The sequence below is a fragment of the Astyanax mexicanus genome, chromosome 1 (genome assembly GCF_023375975.1).
Source record: "Astyanax mexicanus isolate ESR-SI-001 chromosome 1, AstMex3_surface, whole genome shotgun sequence".
Taxonomy (NCBI): domain Eukaryota; kingdom Metazoa; phylum Chordata; class Actinopteri; order Characiformes; family Acestrorhamphidae; genus Astyanax; species Astyanax mexicanus.
In genome coordinates, this window is record NC_064408.1 from 131,881,263 (window position 1) to 131,908,749 (window position 27,487).

General features: G+C 39.7%; 2 protein-coding genes across 2 annotated transcripts in view; both read left to right on the forward strand.

Moving 5' to 3' along the window:
- The window catches only part of LOC111197509 (NACHT, LRR and PYD domains-containing protein 12-like), a 592,302-nt gene that overhangs the window by 423,942 nt on the left and 140,873 nt on the right, over nucleotides 1–27,487 (forward strand). The window lies entirely within an intron of this gene.
- LOC125785679 (protein NLRC3-like) lies at nucleotides 17,979–22,847 on the forward strand. The gene is made up of 3 exons (XM_049469720.1): nucleotides 17,979–18,246; nucleotides 18,714–18,729; nucleotides 21,065–22,847. The coding sequence occupies exons 1-3, from the start codon at nucleotides 17,979–17,981 to the stop codon at nucleotides 22,845–22,847; spliced, it is 2,067 nt and encodes a 688-aa protein (XP_049325677.1).

A 27,487-nucleotide genomic window follows, 5' to 3' on the forward strand; every position in this document is an offset into this window, starting at 1 on the left:
ATTAGGGGTGGGTGATATGGCTCCATATTACAGGGTAAAATATCGTTCACCATATTCAAAAATGTTGGTGATATTATCACGTACGATACGATAGGGCACACCCCTAGTAGGGAGGTCATACAGGCACATGGAGGCCACACCCACTGCTGAGCCTCATTTTAACTCATTTTAACTCATTTTAACTCATTTTAACTCATTTTTGTGTTACTTTGTTCTCAACACATTCCACTATGTAATAAATAAAGATTTTCAACTGGAACATTTTATTAATTGAGATCTAGGATGTGTTATTTTAGTGTTCCCTTCATTTTTTTGAGCAGTGTATTAAATTCTATTTAAATAAATGCTTAATTGTTTTGTTTGTAAAAGGCTTAATGACGCTTTCATTAAATATTTTTTATCAATGTGAAATCAAACTAAAAGTATCAGTTTTTTATCATGGTTTTTATTTTATTGTATTTATTTATTGTATTTAGGTATTAAGAAAGTTATTTTAGATTATATTAGTTATAATATTAGTTTTTGTTAGTTTTTACTCTGGGTTAATGGTTTATATTGTGATGTAAATCATTATTATGTTACACGTTTTCAGGATGTTTCTGGAACATTACTGTCTGTCTTTTCAGGAACTTTTTAAAAACATTGTAGATCATTTATATCTAGATTTCTCTGATAACTGGCCACTAGATGGAGACTATGCTGTGTTGTTTTGTGATCATATGAAGACACACCTGAGACACACCTGAAAACATTCTAAAATCTGACTAACCAATCTGAAACCAGTCTAACCAGCTCATGTGACACTTCCTGTAATCTGATCACACCTCAGACATACTCTTAGAAAGAGACACTGCGTTACAACACGGGAAATAGAAAGGTAGGATCAATATTTCTCTTTAAATAGTTTTATTCTTATAAAATATTTTCATTTTGAGTTTAATTTTGCAATCTTGTTGAAGCTCATACATTTGAATTTTACTAGACAGAAATGCAGCAGATTTTCAGGAGTTTTTTTCCTGTGAAAAAACGAGGCAGCTGTTTTAGAGGAAGCTGTGTTTAGCTTTTAATTTGCTCGATTTTTTATCAATCTCTTTATTTACATTTCACATTAAAAGAAGGAAGTGCTTATGGGTTTAGGTGGAAAACTTTTAGTTTTGGCTGAAATGTTTCAGTGTCTGAAATTTTGATGAATCCTTTAACTACACATCACTAGAGCAACAATACTCAAATACAGTAATGAAAGTGTTGGAACCTGTAAAATGATTTCTCCCAGTCCTTACAGAGTATCGGAAATACACACAATTAGAGAACATGCACATCACATGTAGTCAAGTAGCTTTAGTTTTATTGTTAATACAGTACATGTACAGGAAATCCAGAGTATTATACTTCTGTTACTCTCCTACCCAAAGTAACAGCCAAAAAACATAAAGTGATAGTTTACTAAAATTCAACTAAATCAAATTATAAATGATATAAGAATGAAATAAACACTAAACAAGGTCATATAGACATACAGTATATGAGACAAGAGACAAAAGACAATAGAGCAATATAAAAGTGAGAGTGTACCAGTTAGATATGATGGGAGATTAAAGAGGGAATGACAGAACCAGTAGAATCAGAACCCGTATAAACATTAGTGCAAATATAGAGTTTAAAAGCTTCAGTTCCTCTGTTGATTCCAGTACTGGTTTACCAGAAAATCCTGAAGGAGAATATCCGGCCATCTGTTCCTTAGTTTTATTTATTGTTGTTTTATTGTTTTATTTGGATCCTCATTAGCTGCTATTGCTACAGCAGCTATTCTTCCTGAGGTCCAGCTAACATCTCACACATAAATATAAATCACACGTCATAGTTAAATGCACATAACAAAAAAAGTTCTATACTAATAAATACATTTTACAACACAATAAGCAATCAATACAAAAAGAAAGTCAAGTACAACATATATTTGTATACTAGGTGTACACAAATTCATAGACAATACATACACAAATTAATGATAGTAGGATTAAGAAACTTTTTAAGAGAATAACTGGTATGACTGATCATTACTATTTTAAATCTATCCCTTATAGTTCACATTCTGCATGTGGACAGATATTCATATATCCTCCATGTCTTTTAGATAATGTATTTTAATTCGTTTTTTGGACCTTGTTTAGCTATTAGTGTTCAGTAGTGAATCAGGTAAGCAGTTCCACTCTTTAACGGCTCTGTAAATGACTGTTTTACACATGGAATTGGTTTTAGCTCTTGGTGGTTTAAAGTAATGTTTTGTTGAGTATCTGGTAGTATTAGTTTCTCTCTGTGTTATTTTTTGTAATTGATCATAAAGGCCCACTGGATATTTTAGATCAATAGTGTTCTTTATGAGTCCCACAAGGTTAGTTTTAAACCTTTAAATCTTCAACCTTCAGCCACTTTAGCTCCTTGTGCATTTTATTTATGTTTGTTCTGTATGGAGACAGTAAAGCCATTCTTGCTGTCTTATTCTGCTTTATCTGTAATGTTGTTAAATGTTTTTTTGCTGCGTTTGAGCACACTGCTGCACAGTAATCTAGGTTGGATAAAACTAAGGATTTTATGACTATTTTTAATGTTTTCTTTGTAAATCTTGTTCAATTGTTTCTCCGTGTATTTTTAAATTTAACTTTGTTTCTCCAACTGATTTATGCCCAAATATAATATATTTATATATTTAGTATTAGTTGATTTTAGTTCTTTATTTAACCTATTACATTACATTACATTTCATTACATTTCATTTGGCAGACGCTTTTGTCCAAAGCGACTTACAATAGTGAAGTACATGTAGTAGTACAATAATGAAGTAAAGAGTAGTATCATCTGCATACATCTGTAGCCTGGCTTCATTCAATACTAAAGGCAAGTCATTTATGTATATCGAAAATAATAATGGCCCAAGACATCTTCCTTGTGGTACTCCCAGATTTACATTTTTACTCTCAGACAAACTTCCATTGTAGTAAACCCTCTGACTCCTATCCGAAAGATAACTTTTAAACCATGCTATTACAGTTGGATTTATCCCATAACAGGCTAGTTTTTTAATAGCAAATCGTGATTCAACACATCAAACGCAGCACTTAGATCTAAAAGAACTGCTCCCACTAATTTTCTTCCTTCCAGTTCTTTTAACCAATCATCGTTCATCTGAATTAATGCAGTGGCTTAGTGACCTAAAGCTCAGGAGTAACTTGGGTTCTGCAGCAGGATAATGACCCAAAGCACACAGAACAACAAGTTCACTTCTGAATGGATTAATAATCTAAATGCAGGTTTGGAGGATCTAGTTAAAGTCTGATTGAGATGCTGTGGATGATCTTATCATGATTAAAACAGTTTTGTAAAGAAGAATGGAACTAAATTCCTCCACAGTGATGAGAAAGACTCGTTATCAGTTATCAGTAAAGCTTGATTGCAGTTGTTGCCGTGGAAAAACCTAGTTATTAGATTTAGGGGAAAATTCTTTTTTACACAGGGCTAGATTGGTTTGATTTTTTTTTTTATTTTAGTAAATAAAATTATCATTCAGAAAGTGCTTTTTATATTTACTCAGGTTTGTCTGATATTAAAGTTAAAAAAAAATCTGTGGGGGGCAAATACTTTTTCTTTAACACCAGTTTCAGACTCTTCACTCTGGAGAAAATGTGTAGAAACATCTGCAAGCCTCTACCCTTAACTCAACCCAATTCTCCCACTCTTACTACCAGCAGCTAGAACATCAGCCTGATGGTATGATATAGACTGGGGGGGGGGGGAGAAGAACCCCTGCTGGGTAAAAACCCAGGGCATATAGAGCAGAAGCCCCGCCCCCAGGAGACTAAATTCTTTATGGAGGGGTAAATTATCCCAAAACAACCCCAGTTCTGTATTACTGATTAAACTAGATTACTTCAAACAGTTATTAGCAGTAAGTATTATTATATGATTGGTCATGTTCTATAATTTATACATATCTATTTCATTTCTATTCTACAGGTTCCCCTGAGAAGAGTGATCCCCTTTCCCTCCCCATCAGTGGATCCTCCCGGTGGGATAAAACAGCCTCTTAACTGGATCCATTTGGGCTCTACAGCTTTATTAAAGACAGGAACAGGAGGTCAGTAAACACAACTACACTCCCACTCACTAATGTCCCCGGGGTTATGGTGATGAGGTGAACTGTCTTTATCACATAATAATATGATATGAGTGTGATTTCTCTACATTACTCTGCTCTGAAGGTAGATGGTAGTTGTTAGCACTGTAAGTCTGTTGGGAGCTTCAGCTAAAAGTGCTGTATTTCAGAATGCTGGGGGAGAATGGAGTTGGGCTGTTTAACAAAAGTTCATACTGGTTATCATGTTTCACTACTTCCCCCCAAGTCCATTTCACTCTGGATTTCTCTTTAAATGCTGATATTTCTCTGTAGTTTTGGGAAGGAGACAGTAATGATGCTGTAGATTGGGGGTTTAGTCTTTTTAAATGAGTATATTTTAATGTGCTGAGTAAGTGTTTAATGAAGAGCTTTAGCAGGAAACAGGAGCAGCTGTGCGTGTGAGAGAGATTTAATTCATATTTCTACATAAATAAATAGTTTTTAACCTGTGAACTCGACAGTAGTGATGCTGTGTTTGCGTTGCTAAATAAAACCACTGATGCTGTTCATCACCAGCCTCTGTTATAAAGAGGAAATTAAGGAGGAAACTGGCGCTAAGCTTGGTACAATCATTAATTTTACATAAAAAAATATATGTTACAGATTAATCGCATGCTTTAGCACGTTAACATTGACAGCGATGGTTAAAACATTTAACGTTTAATGAGTTTCTCCTTTTTCTGGATTTTCTACAACAACAGCTCACACTGCTGCTATGGGGTTCAGTACTTTAACCACAGTAATGATGATTAAATGAGACTAAAATGTGCTGCAGCAGGTTTTTATCCTTCCAGAGAAAAGAACAAACATTTAAGTTATGAGACAGAAATGTAATCCAGCAGCTTTTTATCTTTCTAGTGAAAAGAACAAACATTTAAAGTGTGTTAAAGTGTGTGTATGAATAAAAGAGTGTACAGTACAGTATAACACTACAGTGTTGGATTTAGACATAAGTGAGTGTTTATTATTCCAAAATAACTTTTTTTCTGTAAATCCTGATTTTTTAAATAATTCTGATACACTTAACCTTTCTTCTGTCTGACTTACTGAAACATAAAATAGTAGAAATCTCTACTTTATCTATAAAATCTGTACTAAATCTATACTTTATATACTTATGTCTTATTATGTACGGTCTTCACTATGAGGTCATAGAGCTCAGTATAGATTAATAGATAGTCTTTATTGATCACAGTGGAAATATGTTTTCACCATCATTTATAGCCTTACAGAGAAAGACACATAAATCACTCAACACATACTCTTCTATACTGGGGTCAAATGACCATTTCCTGTAATTAAATGTAGGATTAGATTCTTCTTATCTCAGTAAAACAAGTTAAATGTGATTTTGTCTGTGGTTCAGAAAATACATGTAGAGTAACAGCATCTTACACTGTTTCTGTTACAGTGTAATAAACAGTGTAATTACAGTTAGTTATATTTGTGTAAATACATATTGTAATATTTTGCTTATGGAGTCTATAGCTGAAATGTCAGCAATGGGTGTTCAATAGATAAATTCACTAATTAGGGTTCTTGGATGTTTTTGGACGTTTATAATAATAATTGATTAATAAACATTTTTTCTGAAGTGGTATGAATGCACTTTGTCAGCAATAAATGTAGAAATAGAACTAAATGAGATTTCTCCTGAAATATGAAGATGTAGGAGGGTGGGGTTATTGGAGATCTGTCAGAAACTGTGGGAGCAGCATTCTCTTTTGTGCTGTAGTGTTTTTGATAAGCAGTGTTAAAAAGAGGGAGAGCGGGAAACTGGAACGTCTTCACATCAGTGGAGTAAACTACTGAACATCATGAACAATGTTCACCACCCTCGTCATCATCAGACAGAGGATCTGAAAACAGAAAGACAGAAGGAAATGGGGAAAAGCATCTGAACGTGATTCACGTCGTATTTATGAGCTAGAAAGTCGTATTTATGAGTTTCTAAGGTGAAGCTGAAAGCAGTATTATAATAATTGGACACTGAAGTCCTGCGTTATTCTGTTTTCTACAGTTTGCTCATATTTAGACTCTGGATCTAACATCAGTTTTCAGAAATGAACGGGGTTTTCAAAAATCTAAAATATGGTCAGAACCCTATAGGTTCTGTTCTGTGTTCAGATGTTCTGTTTTTCTCCTGAACATCACTGAATCCTCTGATTTACAAGATTTTCTAAATGAGAATATTGCTAAATACAAGCTAATATTTTCTGTGATATTTTAGCTGAAATATCTCATTATCTCCAGTGAGATTCTTAATTATCACATGAACAAGCATGATTTTCATGATCAAGGTTTCAGAATCCAGGATTGATTAGATTCTGAATAAGTTCACTTTATTATACTGAACTGATGTTATGTTATCGAGCCTGACCCAGAAAAGAAGGTCAAATCACAAACGTATTAATATCAACATTTAAAACATTTAAATGAGCTAGCAGTGTGCTAATCTCTACTCTACCTTATAGTCTAACAGACTGTACATCATACTGGCTTCCTCTTAAACTGGTTTTAATCTCTGTATGATAATGAGCTACAGCTGAATCTGATTGGACGTTGCTCTCTATGGTGATTGATGTGTTTTTGTTCTGATGGGAGTAAAATGTGCTTCAACTGGTTTTCTCTTTCTGAACAAAAGGAAAATACAGACCGTTCCTCATTCCTCAGCCCTTCTATAAAAGTGCAGCTAAAAAACAGAAGAAAATAAAGTCAATTCCAGCTGCTGGCTTTAATAGACTGTAGATAGTTCCATGGAAATGAGGTCCAGTAGAGTTATGATCCAGACTCTTCTGTACAGTGTACAGGTGGGATCCATCGATTATCCAGTATGAGTTCTGCAGCTGTAAAAGCAGACAGTAGTAGATTTCACTGCTATGATGATAAATCAAGGTTTGAAATGTTGTTTAAAGGTATAGATCTGGAGTTATCCGTAATCTTTTCTCTCTCAGTGTTGATATATCAGAATTAAACTGTCTCCAGAACACTGAGAGTGATGGACAGAACCAGAAATAACACATAAAAATCCCTGATTCTCCTAGAAAACATAAATCACAGAGGGGAGAGATCATCAAGTGCATATAGAGTTAAATAAATCTATATCTACATCTCCAGAACACCATCTGGTGGATCAGAGTTTTAGAAGATATAAAAGTCAGACTGCAGAAATGATCAGAAAGAAGATCCTGTAAATCAGAGTCTGTATATTTGATCAGGAATCTGGATGTTCAGAGTTGAGTTGAGTTTATTTACAGAAACGTATGAGAACAGCTCAGTCTATCATAACCAGTCTGTCAGGTTCAGGAGTTCAGAATCGTTCCTTCTCTCGCTCTGACTGAATAGAACATTTAGGGTTAAACTCTCACTGGGGTAAAGGGGAGGATAAGAGTGAAAGAAGAAGAGGATAAAGGAGTGAGGAGAGGATGATATTATCAGTGTAATGGGGAAAAAGGGGGGGATTGAATTAACAGAAAAAAGACATTCTACAAGAGACAGTTTGTTGTAGAGAGAATCTCTCAATGGATATTTAAACTTGTGGATATTAAATATGATATTATTGGTCTGAAATTATAGCCTCTTCAATGGTGAACCATGATGTGCGAAGGCTTGGATTGAGCCACACTGCCAGTGGATGAAGGACAAAAGCTTGGGTATATAATTTAAATGATGGAAAAAGAGACCTCCTTTATTTTACTACACTGTGTAGTGGATAACTTTCCAAATGTAGAAAAAGAACTTGGATTTAAGCTCGTCCCAGATAACAACTGGTGGGGGAAGAGAGATTTTGAATTAGGGAATTAGAGAAATTAAACCAATTAGTGTGTTTTCACACCTGTAGTCTGTTTCTCAGGTCCGAATCAGTTCATTTATTTTGGTTGTTTTCCCCATAGATTTGGTTTGTTTTCACACAGGCACAAACCTAAAAGCACAAATGCTCCCCAACAAACCAAACAAGTACAATGTCTTCTCTGATTGGTCAGAGCTGTCTGGACTGCACTGGCAGTGAGCAGGGAATGCTACGTATACCATGTTCACTGTAAAACAGATTAACATGGAGGGGCAGCAGAGCTGGCATTATTTACTAACTGTATTAATTATCTGGGTAATTAGTAAGCTGTTTAGCTCAAACCTTAGGGGTATATTTAATAGTCAGTTCACATTGAGATTACATTCTTACCGTGAACAGAACCGAAACCAAACCAAGATCCACCTCCTTTTGTGGGTCTAGGTTTGATTGTTTTGATCCAAATACGAGTGCAGTTACTGTTTTCACACCTATAGTTTTGTTTTGTTTGTATTTATATATTATTGTATTTATTCTTTGACCATGCTAGATACTTATCTTGATGATACAGCATTGTTTTATTTATATCTTATTAGATATAGATCATTTTTCAAGCCTCAGTTAGCACAGTCTTATATTTCTTACTGTGTTTTCTTGTTCTGTTCTGGTTGTTTGCTCTACTGTGTTGTTTTGTGTAGCTGCTACTGGCTGCTAAATTCTCTTCAGGATCAATAAAGTATCTATCTATCTCTCTACCTGTCAAAACCACAGCAAGCGCGGAAACAAAGAGTCCATTTTAACCAGATCAAATAGTGCTGGTTTAAAAATGAGACAATTTAAGATAAAATTCCATTTAAATTTTGGTCACTATATCATTTAGAGGGGAAAATATACCAGGATACTTAATGAAATTAACAACAGGGACGATGCTAGAAAGCTTTTAGTACTAGGGTCATAACTAAGAGGAAGAAATCTGAATTTATTTCAGTTCATCTTATAACCTTATAACCAGAGAAAAGCATAAAATGATCAAAAAGTGTTCAAATATGATTAATTTATCAATGAACAATGGAATATGGTCTGCAGAAAGAGATATAAAATGAGCTGTATTGTTAATTACTGTGGGGAAAATCAGTGTTGATTGATGGACAGCTTGTGCCAGAAGTTCTAGAGATGAAGCAAAGAGCAAAGGAGAAACTGTTGCTAAAATAACTGATGTTGTATTGGAATATAGAACTTTAATCATATCAATAAAATTAGACTAGACTAACATTAATAACTCTATTTGATTGAATAAAATTCTTTCACAGCATCTGAGGGAAAACTGCATTGTGGGAATGAGTCTGGATGAAGAGAACATTGTGAAACTTTACTGATGCTCCACTCATCAGTTCTTCCCTGATAAAAATGCAGCAAATCTGAAATGTGGCCACCAGGGGGCGGCACTGGTCTAACAATAACTACCAGAACACAGAACACTGAGCATTCATTCATTCATTGGTTCATTCATTTATCTTTAGTTTTCTGCAAAAGTTTGAGGACCCCTGGTTTAACTCTGTTTATCTCTATTTCTATTTTAAAAAATACATATTTGTTATAACAACATATTCTGGATATATGTAATTATACGTTTATGACAAAAATACGTATAAAAATGTGTATAGGTACATATATTATAAATAAGTTTTAGGATTTATTTTCATATTGTAATATATGTGGAATTCATACAAAGGTTTGGCATATATACTTGATCATATATAAAAGTTTATTAAAATCTTATAAACAGCAGTGGGCAGATTTCTATCCCAGCATGCATTGCTGTCTCTCTCTGAAGCTTTCTGCTGCAGTTATTGTGTCATGTCCTTGTCCTGTCCCTTTGTCATCTTCCATGTTTTCCTCTCCTTTGTTTGTTGTCAGAGCACATGACCCCCCATGTCTCTGCATGTTCAGTTTTAGCTCCGCCCCCTCATCAGCAGTCTCAGCTGTTTCCTGTTCTCCATTTGTGTATTTAAAGCCCCTGTGTTTTAGTGTTAGGTTGTGTGGTCTTGTTTTCTGTAGTGTTGGTTTTTTCAGTGGTAATTCTAGTAGTCTGTTCTTGTATCTTGTTTTGAGTTTTGGTTTCGCATCCTCCGTGCTGCAGTTCTGACATATTGTTGTATTTACTTTTGTAATGTTGAGTTATGACTCTTACTAACTAGTAATCGAGGTTTGGTGTGTGTGATGAGTTGGTTTCATCTAGTAGTTTTTAGCTCTGTAAGTTTTACAATTATCCATAAAAGAGCATTTTAATTAATAAACATGTCTCTCTGTGTATTTTACTAACTTTATATATGTTATATTTAAAAAAGGATTAAGGTTTAGAGAAGTTCTCTTTGGAAATTATGTTTAAATGTATTTGATGCACCAAATAATTTCTAAGTAGCACAAATAAAAGAAAAAGAACACTCTATGGGCTGGATACAGTTTTCAAATAAATTATATATATATATATCATAATGTATGTGTGTGAAGTGCAGGGGTATGTATAGTGTGTGAAACAGGTCAATATTCAAGTCAGTATTCAGGTGATTGTGGTCGGGGAGGTGTCATGTGATGTGTCATATGAGGGACTGAATGGGTGATGTCTTAATGTGGTGCATTCTGGGTATTGGAGTCCGGGTCTGCACTGAAGCTTATCTTTAAAAGCTGAAGAAGTTTTATATGGAAAGTTTATGATCAGAATGATCTAAAAGCTAAATTCTATCCTCTGTTCCAGATCTAAAAGTACAGGAGTTTAGAAGCTGAGGACTAAAAGCTCATGGACTGATACAGCTCTGCTCACAGCAGGTAAGATCATTTCATTTAATTACACTCTTTATTTTTACTCTTTCTCTCTGGATTCTACAGGATACATGAACAATGTCTTTTAATATGAACTTTCTGATCTTTACTTTTAACACTTCTCTGCTACAGTTTCAATATGTACAGTTAATATTATCCTAAACTGGAGAATTATTTTATTAAAATGTAATGAAAATTACTGTATTGAGTGATTTCTTTGTATTTATTTTGTTGTTTGTTTAATTTTTTTTCTTCATTTTTTGATGGAGGTCATTACTGATTATTGTTTTGATGAAAAGTACTTTTTTTGGGTGAACACATTACCTTTTATTGTCATTGGTTAATGTAAAAGGCTAAATTGGATTTTCCCGGGCTTCTTAGTTATGTTAATTGTTAATATGCACAATATATAGCAAAGCATATGATTTATAATTGTCTTCACAGCCTCGCTGGGTGGTGCTCGAGCGTGGCCACTCCTCCTCTCTCTCCCTTCATGCCTTCGGCTCTCTCTCTCTTTCTCACCCACCCACCCTCACCCGGCCGGAACCTGCGGAGGCTCCACCCCCCCGCGGCGCTGCTCTCTCGCGGTGCGCGTCCACTGGCGCTTTTTTTCAGCGCATGTCGCCGTGCCGGATATCTCGGCTCGCCCTGCTTGGGCGTGTCCGTGACGTTTTTGAATTCACCGTCACGGCCGCCCTTGGCTTCCACTCCTCTCTCTCTCTCTCTCTCTCTCTCTCTTCCTCCCTCCTTCCTGCTCCTGTGGGTTCAGCCCTCTCTTTCTCTCCCTCTTCCCTCTCCTTCTCTCCTTCCTGTTCTCGCTCCTCTGTCATCCAAACCCCTCCCGCCGTCATCCCAACCCCTCCCACTGTCATCTCAATCCCTCCCTCCATCATCCCAACCCCTTCCGCCGTCATCCCAACCCCTCCCACTGTCATCTCAATCCCTCCCTCCATCATCCCAGCCCCTCCCTCCGTCATCCCATCTCCTCCTTCGGTGTTCCTGACCCCTCCCTCCATCATCCCAACCCCTCCCTCCGTCATCCCATCTCCTCCTTCGGTCTTACTGACCCCTCCCTCCGTCATCCCATCTCCTCCTTCGGTCTTACTGACCCCTCCCTGCGTCATCCCAACCCCTCCCGCCGTCATCCCAACCCCTCCCACTGTCATCCCAATCCCTCCCTCCATCGTCCCAACCCCTTCCGCCATCATCCCACCCCTTCCACTGTCATCCCAATCCATCCCTCCTTCATCCCATCTCCTCCTTCGGTCTTCCTGACCCCTCCATCCATCATCCCAACCCCTCCCTCCATCATCCCAACCCCTCCCTCCGTCATCCCATCTCCTCCTTCGGTCTTCCTGACCCCTCCCTGCGTCATCCCAACCCCTCCCGCCATCATCCCAACCCCTCCCTCCGTCATCCCATCTCCTCCTTCGGTCTTCCTGACCCCTCCCTGCGTCATCCCAACCCCTCCCGCCGTCATCCCAACCCCTCCCACTGTCATCCCAATCCCTCCCTCCATCGTCCCAACCCCTTCCGCCATCATCCCACCCCTTCCACTGTCATCCCAATCCCTCCCTCCTTCATCCCATCTCCTCCTTCGGTCTTCCTGACCCCTCCATCCATCATCCCAACCCCTCCCTCCATCATCCCAACCCCTCCCTCCGTCATCCCATCTCCTCCTTCGGTCTTCCTGACCCCTCCCTGCGTCATCCCAACCCCTCCCGCCATCATCCCAACCCCTCCCTCCGTCATCCCATCTCCTCCTTCGGTCTTCCTGACCCCTCCCTGCGTCATCCCAACCCCTCCCGCCGTCATCCCAACCCCTCCCACTGTCATCCCAATCCCTCCCTCCATCGTCCCAACCCCTTCCGCCATCATCCCACCCCTTCCACTGTCATCCCAATCCCTCCCTCCTTCATCCCATCTCCTCCTTCGGTCTTCCTGACCCCTCCATCCATCATCCCAACCCCTCCCTCCATCATCCCAACCCCTCCCTCCGTCATCCCATCTCCTCCTTCGGTCTTCCTGACCCCTCCCTGCGTCATCCCAACCCCTCCCGCCATCATCCCAACCCCTCCCTCCGTCATCCCATCTCCTCCTTCGGTCTTCCTGACCCCTCCCTGCGTCATCCCAATCCCTCCCTCCATCGTCCCAACCCCTTCCGCCGTCATCCCACCCCTCCCACTGTCATCCCAATCCCTCCCTCCATCGTCCCAACCCCTTCCGCCGTCATCCCACCCCTCCCACTGTCATCCCAACCCCTCCCTTCATCATCCCAATCCCTCCCTCCGTCATCCCATCTCCTCCTTCGGTCTTCCTGACCCCTCCCTGCGTCATCCCAACCCCTCCCGCCGTCATCCCAACCCCTCCCACTGTCATCCCAATCCCTCCCTCCATCGTCCCAACCCCTTCCGCCGTCATCCCACCCCTCCCACTGTCATCCCAACCCCTCCCTTCATCATCCCAATCCCTCCCTCCGTCATCCCATCTCCTCCTTCGGTCTTCCTGACCCCTCCCTCCATCATCCCAGTCTTTATACAGTAGATCAGCTGATTAAAAAAAACAGTGTTAGCATAATTGAAATGTAACAACACTTTAGGCTATTTGTTTTAATAAAAAACTCAAAATAATAAATAAATGTAAAACTGTAACTGTTACAGTTTAGCCCGTGTCTGTCTTGTTGTGTCTCCCTCTCCTGGTCTATTGTGCTCCTGCCCCTCTGTTTTCCTGTCATGTTTCCCAGCCATGTGCTACTGTTGTGTTTTGGTCCTGTCTCCGCCCTAGCCCCACCCTGTCATTAGTGATTTGTAACCCCGCCCCCTCTTGATTGATCCTCAGGTGTTTCCAGTTTCCTGTTCCCTCCATGTGTATATAAGCCCCTTTGTTTCAAGCCTTCTTGGTCTAGTCTTTTGTTAGTTTGTTTGCTGTCTGTGATCAGGTTTGTGTGATTCCTTGCTGTGTGTCTGTCAGGTTGGTTTTTGTTTCTAGAGTTACTGGTTTCTTAGTCTTGATTTATACTTTATTCTCATCTTTGTTATTTTAGTTATTTCAGTCTTGTAATTTTGTCTTGCGTTTACCCGTGTTTGTTTTCTGTTTATTTTTAGTGAAGCTTTGGTTTGTTTGTTTTAGTTTTTTAGTTTGTTTATTTAATAAATAATATAAATATTTCTGCACTTACGTCCACCCTTCTCACTTCTGTAACATAAGACTAGACCCATAAAATGGACGTAGCAGAATACCTTAGCAGAGGTGGGGTGGATTGGGAGGATGAGTACTGGACTTTTGTTAGAAACAGACTTGAAGACCTGCACCGTACATCCCTTGTACATGGTCCATCCTCCCCATTTCCAGCAGTACCCAATACCCCAGCCTCTGCTCCAGCGCTGCCCGTGGCATCCGCCGCCTCTGATTCTGCGCTGACCACTGCACCCGCCGCGCCTGCTCAAGCTGCACCCGCCGCGCCTGCTCAAGCTGCACCCGCCGCGCCTGCTCAAGCTGCACCCGCCGCGCCTGCTCAAGCTGCACCCGCCGCGCCTGCTCAAGCTGCACCCGCCGCGCCTGCTCAAGCTGCACCCGCCGCGCCTGCTCAAGCTGCACCCGCCGCAGCTCCAGCACCAGCAGCTCCCGCTGCTACAGCCTCAGCTCCAGCACCAGCAGCTCCCGCTGCTACAGCCTCAGCTCCAGCTCCAGCACCAGCAGCTCCCGCTGCTACAGCCTCAGCTCCAGCTCCAGCACCAGCAGCTCCCGCTGCTACAGCCTCAGCTCCAGCTCCAGCACCAGCAGCTCCCGCTGCTACAGCCTCAGCTCCAGCTCCAGCACCAGCAGCTCCCGCTGCTACAGCCTCAGCTCCAGCTCCAGCACCAGCAGCTCCCGCTGCTACAGCCTCCGCTCCTGTTTCTGCAGTGCCTGCCACCCACGTGGTACCCACTGCTTCAGCTCCAGTGCCAGCGGTGCCCGCTGCTCCTGCTCCTGTGTTTGCAGTGCCTGCCGCTCACGTGGTACCCACTGCCTCTGACCCTGTGCCCGCGGCTCCGGCCGCCTCTGACCCTGTGCCCGCGGCTCCGGCCGCCTCTGACCCTGTGCCCGCGGCTCCGGCCGCCTCTGACCCTGTGCCCGCGGCTCCGGCCGCCTCTGACCCTGTGCCCGCGGCTCCGGCCGCCTCTGACCCTGTGCCCGCGGCTCCGGCCGCCTCTGACCCTGTGCCCGCGGCTCCGGCCGCCTCTGACCCTGTGCTTGCTCTCAGAACTTTGTACACACCCAGGCCAGCTCCCAGACCAACCCCCAGAACTGTGTTTGTACCCATGTCTCTCCCTGTCCTGGTCCCCGTGTCTGTGTTTGTACCTGTTCCTGTCCCCGGTGGTTTTTCTATTCCCGTCCCCATCACCATATTCGTGTCAGTCCCAGTAAGTGTATTTGTCCCAGTTCCCCTGCCCAGTCTTGTCCAGTCCCAGTTCCCGGCCACTGTCCAGTCTGTGTTTCAACCCCCTATCCAGTCTCCGTCCCTGTGTAGTGTCCAGCCCTCTGTCCAGTCTACTGTCCACTCCTCTGTCCAGTCTCAGCCCTTTGTCCAGTCTGTGTCCCCTGTCCAGTCTCAGCCCGGTGTCCAGTCTTTTGTCCAGGCCTTGTCCTCTGCCCAGTCTCAGCCCTTTGTCCAGTCCTTGTCCCCTGTCCAGTCTCAGCCCGGTGTCCAGTCTTTTGTCCAGTCCTTGTCCCCTGTCCAGTCTCAGCCCCGTGTCCAGTCTTTTGTCCAGTCCTTGTCCCCTTTTCAGTCTCAGCCCCCTGTCCTGTCTTTAGTCCAGGCTCTGTTTCCGTCCACAGTCCAGTCCCTACCCTCTGTCCAGTCTAAGCCCCTAGCCCAGTCTATGTTCTCCTCCACAGTCCAGTCTCTGTCCCAGTTTAACGTCCAGCCCCCTGTCCAGTCTCAGCCCCCTGTCCAGTCTCCGTCTACTGTCCAGCCCTGTGTCCTGTCCCCGTTTCGTGTCCAGTCTCAGCCCCTGTTCGGTCGTTAGTCCCGTCTATGTTCCCTTCCTCTGTTCCCTCTCTCTCGGCGCCCCTGGTAGTGGCGCCGTTGAAGGGGGGTTATGTTACAGTTTAGCCCGTGTCTGTCTTGTTGTGTCTCCCTCTCCTGGTCTATTGTGCTCCTGCCCCTCTGTTTTCCTGTCATGTTTCCCAGCCATGTGCTACTGTTGTGTTTTGGTCCTGTCTCCGCCCTAGCCCCACCCTGTCATTAGTGATTTGTAACCCCGCCCCCTCTTGATTGATCCTCAGGTGTTTCCAGTTTCCTGTTCCCTCCATGTGTATATAAGCCCCTTTGTTTCAAGCCTTCTTGGTCTAGTCTTTTGTTAGTTTGTTTGCTGTCTGTGATCAGGTTTGTGTGATTCCTTGCTGTGTGTCTGTCAGGTTGGTTTTTGTTTCTAGAGTTACTGGTTTCTTAGTCTTGATTTATACTTTATTCTCATCTTTGTTATTTTAGTTATTTCAGTCTTGTAATTTTGTCTTGCGTTTACCCGTGTTTGTTTTCTGTTTATTTTTAGTGAAGCTTTGGTTTGTTTGTTTGTTTTAGTTTTTTAGTTTGTTTATTTAATAAATAATATAAATATTTCTGCACTTACGTCCACCCTTCTCACTTCTGTAACAGTAACAATGCATAGTACATTACTTTATACATACATACATTATTAGACTAAAACTAATTATAGCTAAATGACCAAAATGTGACTAAAACGTTTATACATTTTAATCAAAAGACTAAAACTAATCAAAATCACCTGTCACAATTAACACTGATCAGCACCCTGCAAATATTTGTCATTGTCATCTTTGACACCTTTGATATTTAATGCATTTTATAACATAATAATGATAACAATAATAAAATCTTATCTTGTCTGCACAGTTTATGCTTCTGATTTTCCACATCATTCTGTAGATACTCTGCAGATTAGCTGCTGAGTAACGACCTAATTCTCCTCAAACACCCACTTCACTCCTGACCATCACTGACCCAGTAAAGCTTCTTAAAGAAGGAGTGGTTGGTGTTTTGTAGATGTTACTAATAACATTAAAACATCCCTCTGAAATCCAGAAACTTCTACATCTTTACCAGAGATTCTCCACTAAACCTGAATCTACTGTTATTCTGTGGACAGATTCTCCCACCTCTGCTGTGGATTTCTGCAGCTCCTCCAGAGTGACCATTGCTCTCTTTGACTTGGTCACTCCAAAGTCTTTGTTTTTCTTTAGCCATTCAGAAGTGTACTTTCTGGTGTGTTTTTTTTTATTAAGCTTGAGCTCAGGAACAGATGGCTGGACATTTTCCTTCAGGACTTTTTGGCAGACAGCAAAATTCATAGTTTCATTTATGACAGCAGCAAAACAGCCCCATCACACCACCATGTTTTACTGTAGGTATGATGTTATTTTTCTGAAATGTGCTGTTACTTTTATGGCAGATGTGACGGGACACACACCTTCCAAAACATTCTACTTTTGTCTCTGCGGTCTGTCCGTCGTATTTTCCTAAAACTGTTGGGATCATATTTTTTTTTACTGAGCAGTGTTTTTTTTATCTTGGCACTCTGCCATTCAGGCTATTTTTGCCCAGTCTAATATTGAATGCGCTCAGTGATCTGAAACAGTTAAGAAACTAACATGCAAAGAAATAAGAAATCATGAAGTGGAAAAACACTTTTTTCACACCACTGTATAACATATATAGAGACATAAAAGGGTTTCAAATTTAAATTGTATGTTTATAAACTAGATATCTTTATTTATACATTGATAAAGGAAAATAAAAAGCTTAAAAAAGGTTGAAAGAAGATGTACAACAAGTTTGCGGGCATGGCCTAATAACATTTTTACAGTGAGCTGGATCACAGTCTCAGTGGTAATTGCAGGCACTGTAACCCACTGATAGCTCCTGTGATCCTGGAGAAACTTGATGTAAAGTGTTGCACTTTAGTGCATGAGAGTCAGTTCTACTGTATCAAATGCAACAATTGCTCATTAATAAGGTCAAAAAACGTAAAAATGTAAGAATATAGTTAAAATATTACTTAAAAGTTAAAAAGTGATAAAACAACAAAAAGTTTCACAAAAAAACATTCTCCAACAACTCCTTTTCATGAAGTTTTTTTTTACTTTAGTGTCTAGATCCCTGCATTAAACTTGAATCATTCTTGGATGCAGTGATTCAGGATGGCGAATGCTGAAGATGTTGCTGTGTTGCTAGAGGCTCTACAGGACTTGGAGAGTGAGGAACTAAAATCATTCACTCGACACCTGACCAATGGTGTGGAAGGGTTTGACCGGATTCGTAGGGGTCTGTTGGAGAACGCAGGAAGAGAAGAGATTGTGGATAAGATGGTGGAGAGATATAAAATCAGTGGAGCTGAAAAGATCACACTGACCATCCTGAAGAAGATAGACAAGAACCGTCTGGCTGAGGAACTGGAGGCTAAACTCAGTAGAGGTAATGCAGCTCTGATCACATTCATTAAGGATGCAATGATTTTATCACACTTTTCTATTCAATTTATCATATTCCTCCAAATAGCATATTTGGGAATCTTGCTAAAATCTCATCTTGTCTTCATCTCCACATGTTCTTTAGTAAACTCAGTCGTTGGTTTTTGTGAGTTTCCTTTTCATAATTCTTGCATTATGTTTATGTAAGCTATCCTGTACAGTTCCACTGGCAGACTTGTGGTGGGAGGTGGCCCAGCCACATTAGATAGAGTATAAAAGGTCATGCTGCTTCTCCATCAGCAGCTGAAGTCAGAGAGAGAGAGTACAGTAGGTCATGCTGCTTCTCCATCAGCAGCCGGAGTCTGAGAGAGAGAGAGTACAGTAGATCATGCTGCTTCTCCATCAGCAGCCGGAGTCTGAGAGAGAGAGTACAGTAGATCATGCTGCTTCTCCATCAGCAGCCAGAGTCAGAGAGCAGTAGGTGGTGCTCTGTGCACTCACCACTCCTACATCGTGGTTCTGGTTGATACATGCGTCTGTTAGCTGATGTATCAGAGCTGGGGATCCAGTGCTTTCCTCCAAGTGCATTATAATGCTATTGTTGTTGCACTGATTGGCGGGAGCTGGAAAATAGGCTATTGATATGTGGAGTCCTAACAAGTGTGTGGGGTAACTGGACAATTAATATTAGATACAAATTGTTAGATAAAAATATGCACTGACAACAAATTAAATCACAAAGTGTGTGTAATTAAACTGTTTTACCATTGTATTTAGTTGAGTAATAATAAAGAATAGAGCTCAGTTCAGTGTTTTTGTGCTTGAATTATCTGATATTGTTTCTTATTCTGTACTGCTGTGCTCTCTCTCAGGTGCAGCAGGTGGAGGACAGGTAATGAGTGAGAGTTCAGCAGCCTCTTCTACTACACTGACTGCAGGTAAACTCATTAAATAATCGCTGTTATTCTGTGTTAATACATGAACATTACCAATGACCATGAAACATTAGCAATTAACACTGTGGTCTTCCCAATATACTGAGTCTCTATAGTGATATACACTTTCACTTTGCATTTGGGGTGTAATGCAGTTTGTGAATTACCGTTACATGCAAAAGATTAGCCACATTTTAATAATATAATTTTGATTGTATTAAAGCTTAATCTCTTTTTCATAACATAAAAATACAAAAATATGCATTTACATTATAAAATCAATGTTTGGGCGTTTTGCAAAAATCTCAGCCTGTATCATTCCAGGTTGTAGTTTAATTTTTATCTGTTTTTTTTTGCTGGTTGTGGAATAAAAGTTTTAGTTTGTCTTTATCTGCCCACAAAACAATTTACCCAATTTCCTAAAACGAATTGGGCCTAAAATTGTGAAATGTGAAGGCAGCTTTGTAGAACTTCAACTGACATTTGGGCATAAGTTACTTTCTTTCATTGTTTAATTCATTTAGAAAGTTGTTGAGACGGGCCCATGTTTTCAAATATTAGTACAAACCATAATTTATGAGGCTTGGAAATTGAATTCAGATGATTTGCATATGAGTGTGTGTTTAGCCCAAATCTTTACTCTTTACTCTTTAATCTGATCAGGCAATGGGACGAGCAGATGGAGGTGAGACTTCTTAGTTATAAGACGTTTCATTTGAGATTGTTTGCAGATTTGCTGATAAAAATTTGAGCTATGTAGCTGCCTGGTAAAAGGTGTAGATTTACTGCTGCTAGAGATAGTGTGCTGGTGACCACTACTGCTTGGCTGGTATTGTGTTTTTAGGCTAATATGCCAAACCCTAGCTCACTTTACTGAACTTTTTTTTACTGCTGGTAGTTCTGTAACTCTGTTCTAGTATAATATTAATATTGGAATTTTGTTGTATATTTTTCATTTTTGAGTGAACAGTATAGCAATCTCATATCAACAACATCCCCAATTGCTTGCAGTTTCCACAGATAACAAGCTAGGTGGATAGTGAAAGTGAAACTGAGGGAGAAGATGGAGGAAAAAAACACGTATTTTCTCCTCTGGCTCAGAACACTGTTGTTAAAAAAAAAAAATTGTGCCAAACGTACAGTATAACATGTTGACAATACTCTTAAAGTCTATTTCAAAGACTGAAGTCTGATACTCTTTCACATCTGAAGGCACTGAATGTACGGCAATTGAAAATATTCAGCCGAAATATTTCTCATGGTAATTCTGTTTTCCTCTGCTGCATTATACGATCTAAGTTTATTGTTATTATGTGTGTGTGTGTATTTGTTGTGTACTACAAAATGTAAATTATCATTCAAATAATAAATACAAAATATTTACCTATAACTCGACACTATGTTAGCATGCTTTGACAAGATAGCATGCCCCTGGTGGTAATTTATGAGGAACTGTTGAACAATGTGGCACAAAGAGACTGCATATACCAAATGATTATTTTGATTTATACTTATATTCGTCTGCAATTGTAAAACATTCTGCATTAAGGTATTATATTTGTTGCACAGTCTACATTACAGGTTTAAAGTTTTTTATCCTGTCATGATAAACAGATTAAGAATTAAACAGTGTGCATAAGAATTGTTTTTATGTTTGAATAGCTTTAAATGAGCTTTACATTACAAAATGTGTAAATACAGGTGCTCAAGGGTGCTCATAATTTTTGAAGACTTACAGTATTATAAAGTATTTCAGAACATTGTCTTTTAGATGAGATGTTATTGAGAAACAATTGATACTGACATCAGTGTTTTTTACATTTCAATTTTTTTTTCTTCAAATTGTTTGTTTACTAATGTAAAATAAAAACTGATTAAAAGCACTTTCTCTTCTCTGTCAAAAGATGAACAACACTGCATCAAGTTGAAGGACACTCTGAAATTGAACTATGAGCGTGTAATTGAGTGCTCACAGACAGGTCATCAGGAGTTCCTGGAAGATATCTACACTGATCTCGTTATAGTGCAGAATAAAAGTGGAGGAGTCATTAATGAGCATGAAGTGATGCAAATAGAGATGTCTCCCAATAAAGCTGTCAGTGAGGAAGAGTGTAAAAAATGCTGTGATATTTTTAAAGTCCAGTCGGGTACAGGTAGACGGAACAGAAAAGTGATGACAATGGGAATTGCAGGAGTCGGGAAAACTGTGTCAGTCAACAAATTCATACTGGACTGGGCAGAAGGAAAGGAGAACCAGGACATTCAGTACATTTTCCCTCTGCCCTTCCGTGAACTTAATCTGAAGAAAGAGAAGTTTAGTTTGATTGAACTACTGAATAACTGCTTTTTCTCCTCAAAGCCTGCACTGAAGTCTCTTCCAGAAGAAGATGGTAAAGTGCTGTTTATTTTTGATGGGCTGGATGAGTATCGTTACCCACTGGAGTTTAAAGATGGAGAGGAAGTAAAAGATGTGAATGAGAAGAGTACAGTGGGCTCACTGATCACAAATCTCATCAACAGAAATTTGCTTTCCTTTTCTCTAGTCTGGGTAACTTGTCGACCAGCAGCAGCGCATCTGATTCCCCAGAAATACATCAATCTGGTGACAGAAGTACGAGGATTTAATGATGAACAGAAGAAGGAGTACTTCACCAAATACTGCAAAACAGAGGATGTAGCAGAGAAAATAATTTCACACATAAAGAAGTTAAAGAGTCTCCACATCATGTGTCAAATCCCAGTCTTCTGCTGGATCTCTGCCACTGTGCTTCAGCCACTGATGGATAAAGAGAGTGAGAAGAACATCCCCACAACCCTGACAGAAATGTACATGAGCTTCCTACTGCAGCAGAAAAACCTGATGAAGGAGAAATACAGTCAGAAGACTGACCCTGAGCGCATCATTCTGAAGCTCGGTGAACTGGCCTTGAGTAATCTTGAGAGTGGAGAGCTGAACTTCTATGAGGATAATCTTAAGGAATGTGGGATTGATGTTACTGATGGTACAGTGTTCTCAGGAATGTGTACACAGATTTTCAGCCAGCAGAAGGGAATTTCTGAGAGGAACATTTTCAGCTTTGTGCATCTGAGTGTTCAGGAAAGCCTTGCAGCTGTATATGTGCATCACTCCCACTGCAATAAGAAGAAGAATGTTTTCAAAAAGAAAGTTCTCAACAAACTTTTGTGGATTAATAAGAAGATAACAGATCTCCATAAGAGTGCAGTGGACAGAGCTTTGCAGAGTGAAAATGGACACCTGGACCTTTTCCTCCGCTTCCTCCTCGGCCTCTCTGTGGAGGACAGTCAGAAGGTTCTGACCGAACTTCTGCCAAACCTGAAGATTAAAGCAGAGAGCGTTAGCAACACAGCTATCTACATTAAGGAGAAACTAAAAGAGGAAATGCACTCTGAAAGAAGCCTGAATCTCCTCCACTGCCTGAGTGAACTGAAGGACAACTCAATCACAGCTGAAATCCAGAACTTCCTGAACTCAGGAACTCTCTCAAAACAGGAACTCTCATCCCCACAGTGGTCAGCTCTGATCTTTGTGCTGATGATGTCAGAGGAGACTCAGGAGAAGTTTGAACTGAAGAAATACAGAGCATCAGAAGAAGGACTGAGGAGATTACTGCCTGTGGTGAAAAACACGCAGCGAGCTCTGTAAGTACTATTTTTTGTTAATAGATATTATTATATTATTAAGTATGATCTCTCTACATATCATTATATTTAAACATTTTTAAAATAAAATTAACTAAACAATTTTAGAGCATAAAAATTCACAACAGGAGATATACAAAGTGTAATAAAAATTATATTGAATCTGACATACCTCTATTAAAGGATATACAGAGTATCCCCAGAGGGATCTCGCTGACAAGGGATACATTTTCAAGGGATACATGATTGTTTTAAGTTTTAAAATCTTATTAGACTAGGTACACTATCCTACAAATACAATAAATAATATTCAAAGGTAGTGGTAGTAATAGTTGCAATAGTATAAACATTTGCACTGATAATTAAATTGACTAATTGGAAATTTGCCAAGAAGATGACTAATGTGTTGAGCTCATATGCTAATGAGTACAGTTACAAATAAGTTATTTTTTACTATCAAAGTTACTGATCAGTAAATAAAGTCAAAGTCAGGACTGTAAGTGGAAGTGTAAGCAAAAAACAATATAAAATCCAACAACATATTAGTACTCGATCCTGAGTACTTTATCCTATAAGTTCCAGAAGAATTAATATGACTTTTTAGTTGTAAATCTTATTTCTCTTATATTTCTATTAAAGAAATATTGAATTAACTTAGAGTTACTGTATTAAATATGATAAACTATTAATAATTGCTTACAGAAGCAGATTATCATTGATTTAAGAAGATAATTAAATAAATAAAGACTAGTCTTCAGAAGAACACTGTATTTCACAATGTAATTCTGTTTCAAGCAGACCTTTCCCACTGAGCTTGTTATAAAATCAGTTGCTCCTTTTCTTGCAGACTAGCTTCATGTAATCTTGGAGTAAGGTCATGTGAAAGTCTGAAATCAGTGCTAAAACTGGAAAACTCCTCCCTGAAAGAGCTGGATCTCAGTAACAATGACCTGCAGGATTCAGGAGTGGAGCTGCTATCTGCTGGACTGAAGAGTTCACACTGTAAACTGCAGACTCTCAGGTCAGTTGGTTCTTTTTAAAATAATAAATGTGAAGGTATGTGTATTCACAGCAAACAGACCTAATTAAGCTTTTAGGAGGTCAGTTTACACCAACCATTTAAAAGTGATCTTTTTGTTGGATACTAAGTCTTTTTTCACTTATGTACACAATAATGAGAATCTTTTAGAAACATAATGGTAATACTTTACTTGGATGGTCCATTTGATGATGCTCAACTGACATTCAACTAACATTCAACGGCATGTCTAATAAATGCAACTAAACTGAAAGGTGAAGGTAAATGATTCTCTATTGAATGTCAACATCCAACTCTTACCCAAACTCTAATCTTAACATTTTAGCATTGGGTTTAGAGTTAGATTAAAAGGTTAGGTTAGGGTTAAGATTAGGGATAGGTGTAGGGTTAGATTTTAGGACTGATTAAGGGTTAAGGTTAGGGTTAGGTGTAGGGTTATGTTCTATTTTTAATTATTTACATTCAACATAGGTTTAAGTTGCAGTTAATAGACATTCAGTTGAATGTTAGTTGAATGTCAGTTAAGCCTCAACAAAGCCATCAAATGGACCATCCAAGTAAAGTGTTACCAAAATAATTGATGAAAATGTAAATGCTCCCAATTAAATTCAATTTACATCTACTCTGTAGCAATTGTTAAAATAGATAAATGTAGATAAAATAAAAAAATAATACAAGAAGAACACAATAAAATAGAATAGAACAAAATAGATATCAAGATAAATACACAAAAATATGGAGAGTAGGCAGGTAGAAGCAACATGAAGTCCAGAGGGCAAGTTTGCTGTAGCAGCATGATAATGTGAATAAAGAGCAGTTGTTTTGCACTTGATGCTCCGCAGCCTCCTGCCTAAGGGGAGCAGGACAGGAAGTGCATGTGCTGGGTGGGTGGGATCCTTCCTGATGCAGGTGGCTCTTTTTCTACATCTGGAGGTGTAGATGTCCCTGGTGCTGGGGAAGGCTGACTCCAACAATCCTCTGTGCAGCCTTTACCACCCTCTGCTGAGCATTCCTGTCTGCAGCAGTGCAGCTTCCATACCACACGTGTGATGCTGAAGCACACAACGCCACATCTGTAGATGGAGGTGAGGCCTGCGCTCCCGAGACCAGCTTGTCGCTGCCTCCTGAGGAAGTAGAGCCGCTGATGTACCTTCCTGGGCATGCGGGCTCCTTCTGAGGTCCACAATCATCTCCTTCATCTTATTTACATTGATGCAGAGGTTGTTCTCTCTGCGCCAATCCTCCAGGTGTTCCACCTCCTGCCTGTAGCTGGACATGCAACCACTGTCGTGTCGTCCGCAAACTTCACAATATGGCAGCCTGGTGGATAGGTGAGCAGTCATATTAGAGCAGTGTGAACAGGAGGGGGCACACAGCCCTGAGGGGAGCCAGTGCTGAGGATTATGGAGAGGGAGGAGATGTTGTGAATCCTCACAGACTGCGGCCTGTTGGTCAGAAAGTCTAGGACCCAGTTGCACAGGGAAGAGCTCAGTCCAAGTGAGGAGAGTTTGGTTATCAGTGTCTGAGGAATCATGGTGTTGAAAGCAGATGTGAAGTCCACAAAGAGCATACAGACGTAGAATTCCTTCTGCTCCAGGTGGGTGAGGGCAGTGTGGACCACGGAGGAAATGGTATCCTCCGTGGATCAGTTCTTCCTGTATGCGTACTGGTGTGGATCCACAGTGACGGTGGCTTTGATGTGGGTCTGAAACAGTCTTTCAAAACACTTTGTGACTATCGGAGTGAGGGCTACTGGCCGGAAGTCATTCAGACCATTCACTGCGAAGCTCTTGGGGACCGGGATGATGTTAGTAGTCTTCAAGCAAGTAGGGACAGCTGCCTGGATGAGGTAGGCGTTGAGATGTCTGCCAGGACGTCCGAGAGCTGGTCGGCACAGTCTCTTAGCACCCGTCCGGTGTTGTTGTCCTCCTTACTTCTGCTGGTGTCATGCTGAGGGGCTTTTGTGAGTCACGTGTGTGTCTGGTGCTGGTACTATACTACTATAGTAGTAGTAGTAGAAGTGATAAGCTTTGTTTGGCAATACACTAAAAGGATTATTAAAATGTTGACCTGATATCCTAATAAAAAAAGGTTTTCTTCCAAATTGACCACTGTTCAAGATCAGTAAATAAATAAAGATATGGTCCTATCTGATCAACAAGCATTAATATGACCATTGATTTTATTTAATATACCATTTTTTCTTAAACATTATTTACTATAAGAAAGTAACAGTTTTAACCACAAAGTCTCATAGCACAACATAATTAATAATTGATCATTAACCCCAGAATATTGTAAATTTTACATTCTAAATATAAAAAATCTTGTGTAATAAGTAATTGTTTGTTTATAGTTTGTGTTAGGGAAAATAATAGGTTACCACTGGTCCTAAAAAGATGTTGATAAATATTAATGCGACATTATTTGTAAACTATTCCAGCTGAAAAGAACTGAAATGCAAACACAAAAAAAAAACATTCAAAACAAATTTACAATTTATTTATATAAACCTGCATTAAATGGTAAACATATTTACTTCTAACTAAAATTGATTATTGTGGATTCCCATGCTTGTTTTGTCTGTAGACTGTGTGTTTCTGCATTTATATGTTTTAAAGCTAAACACGGTGATTGCGATGGTTGAAATGGACATCTCATACAGATTTCTTTTGTTTTTGCTTTTATGTCATACTTAAATTTTTCACATTATCAAACAAACTTACCTTAACATTAGACATATAATCTCAGTAAATATATAAAACACTGTCGCGCCCACCACTGAAACTGTGCTATTCTCACCCACACTCAGTTATACCTGTGACTTCCAGTCACTAGACTACATTACCTAGAACGCACCAGCCTGTGACTCTCACGTGACCCCTTCAGGCAGTCACTGAGTACTAGCACCTGTGGAGCCAGGTATAAAAGACTGCCTTGAACTCAGCTTCAGTGCTGAGCATTGTTTTGGTTCGTCCAGCATTAAAACGTGTTTCTCTTTGCCTTTGTTTGTATCCTTGAGTATTACCGTTTTTACGGGTACCCCAACTCAGATTTTTGCCTGCCCTTTGTCTGTGTAACAAAGCCTGGACTGTTTATTGTGACCCTGGTATGTTTTCTCCTGTTGGCTCCTGGGGGCTGTTCCACAAAGCGAGCTTAAAAAAAAATTGATTAAGCCTTGCTTGAGTTAGCCACACAAGGTTAAATGTGCAATTCCTTTTGGTTAGTTAAACTACATATTTTAGTGTATATTATTATATTATAAATTTACTGCATGAAATATTTTAGCAACCAGAAAGAAAACAGCTATTGCTGATACTGGTGGTGGCCCTACTCTTTTAATAGCCTACATTTTTGCTAATTTATATCACCTGTAAGAAAATATTGGTAAGATAGTTGTCTGTATCCATTCCCTTTTTTGCATCATTAAGTTAACCAAACATATTATTTATATTTAGCAAATATGATCACATATATGAATTGATATCATTTGTAAAAACACTTGAATGAATCTGAACAAGAATTATGGGATAACAAATATACTTAAAAGTAACTTACTCTAAATTACCAGGCATCATTAATACGAATAAAAGTGTTTTCGTGAT

What these genes read in the sequence shown, in the direction of transcription:
- LOC125785679 (XM_049469720.1), top strand. Translation starts at nt 17,979, where the DNA reads ATGGCGAATGCTGAAGATGTTGCTGTGTTGCTAGAGGCTCTACAGGAC.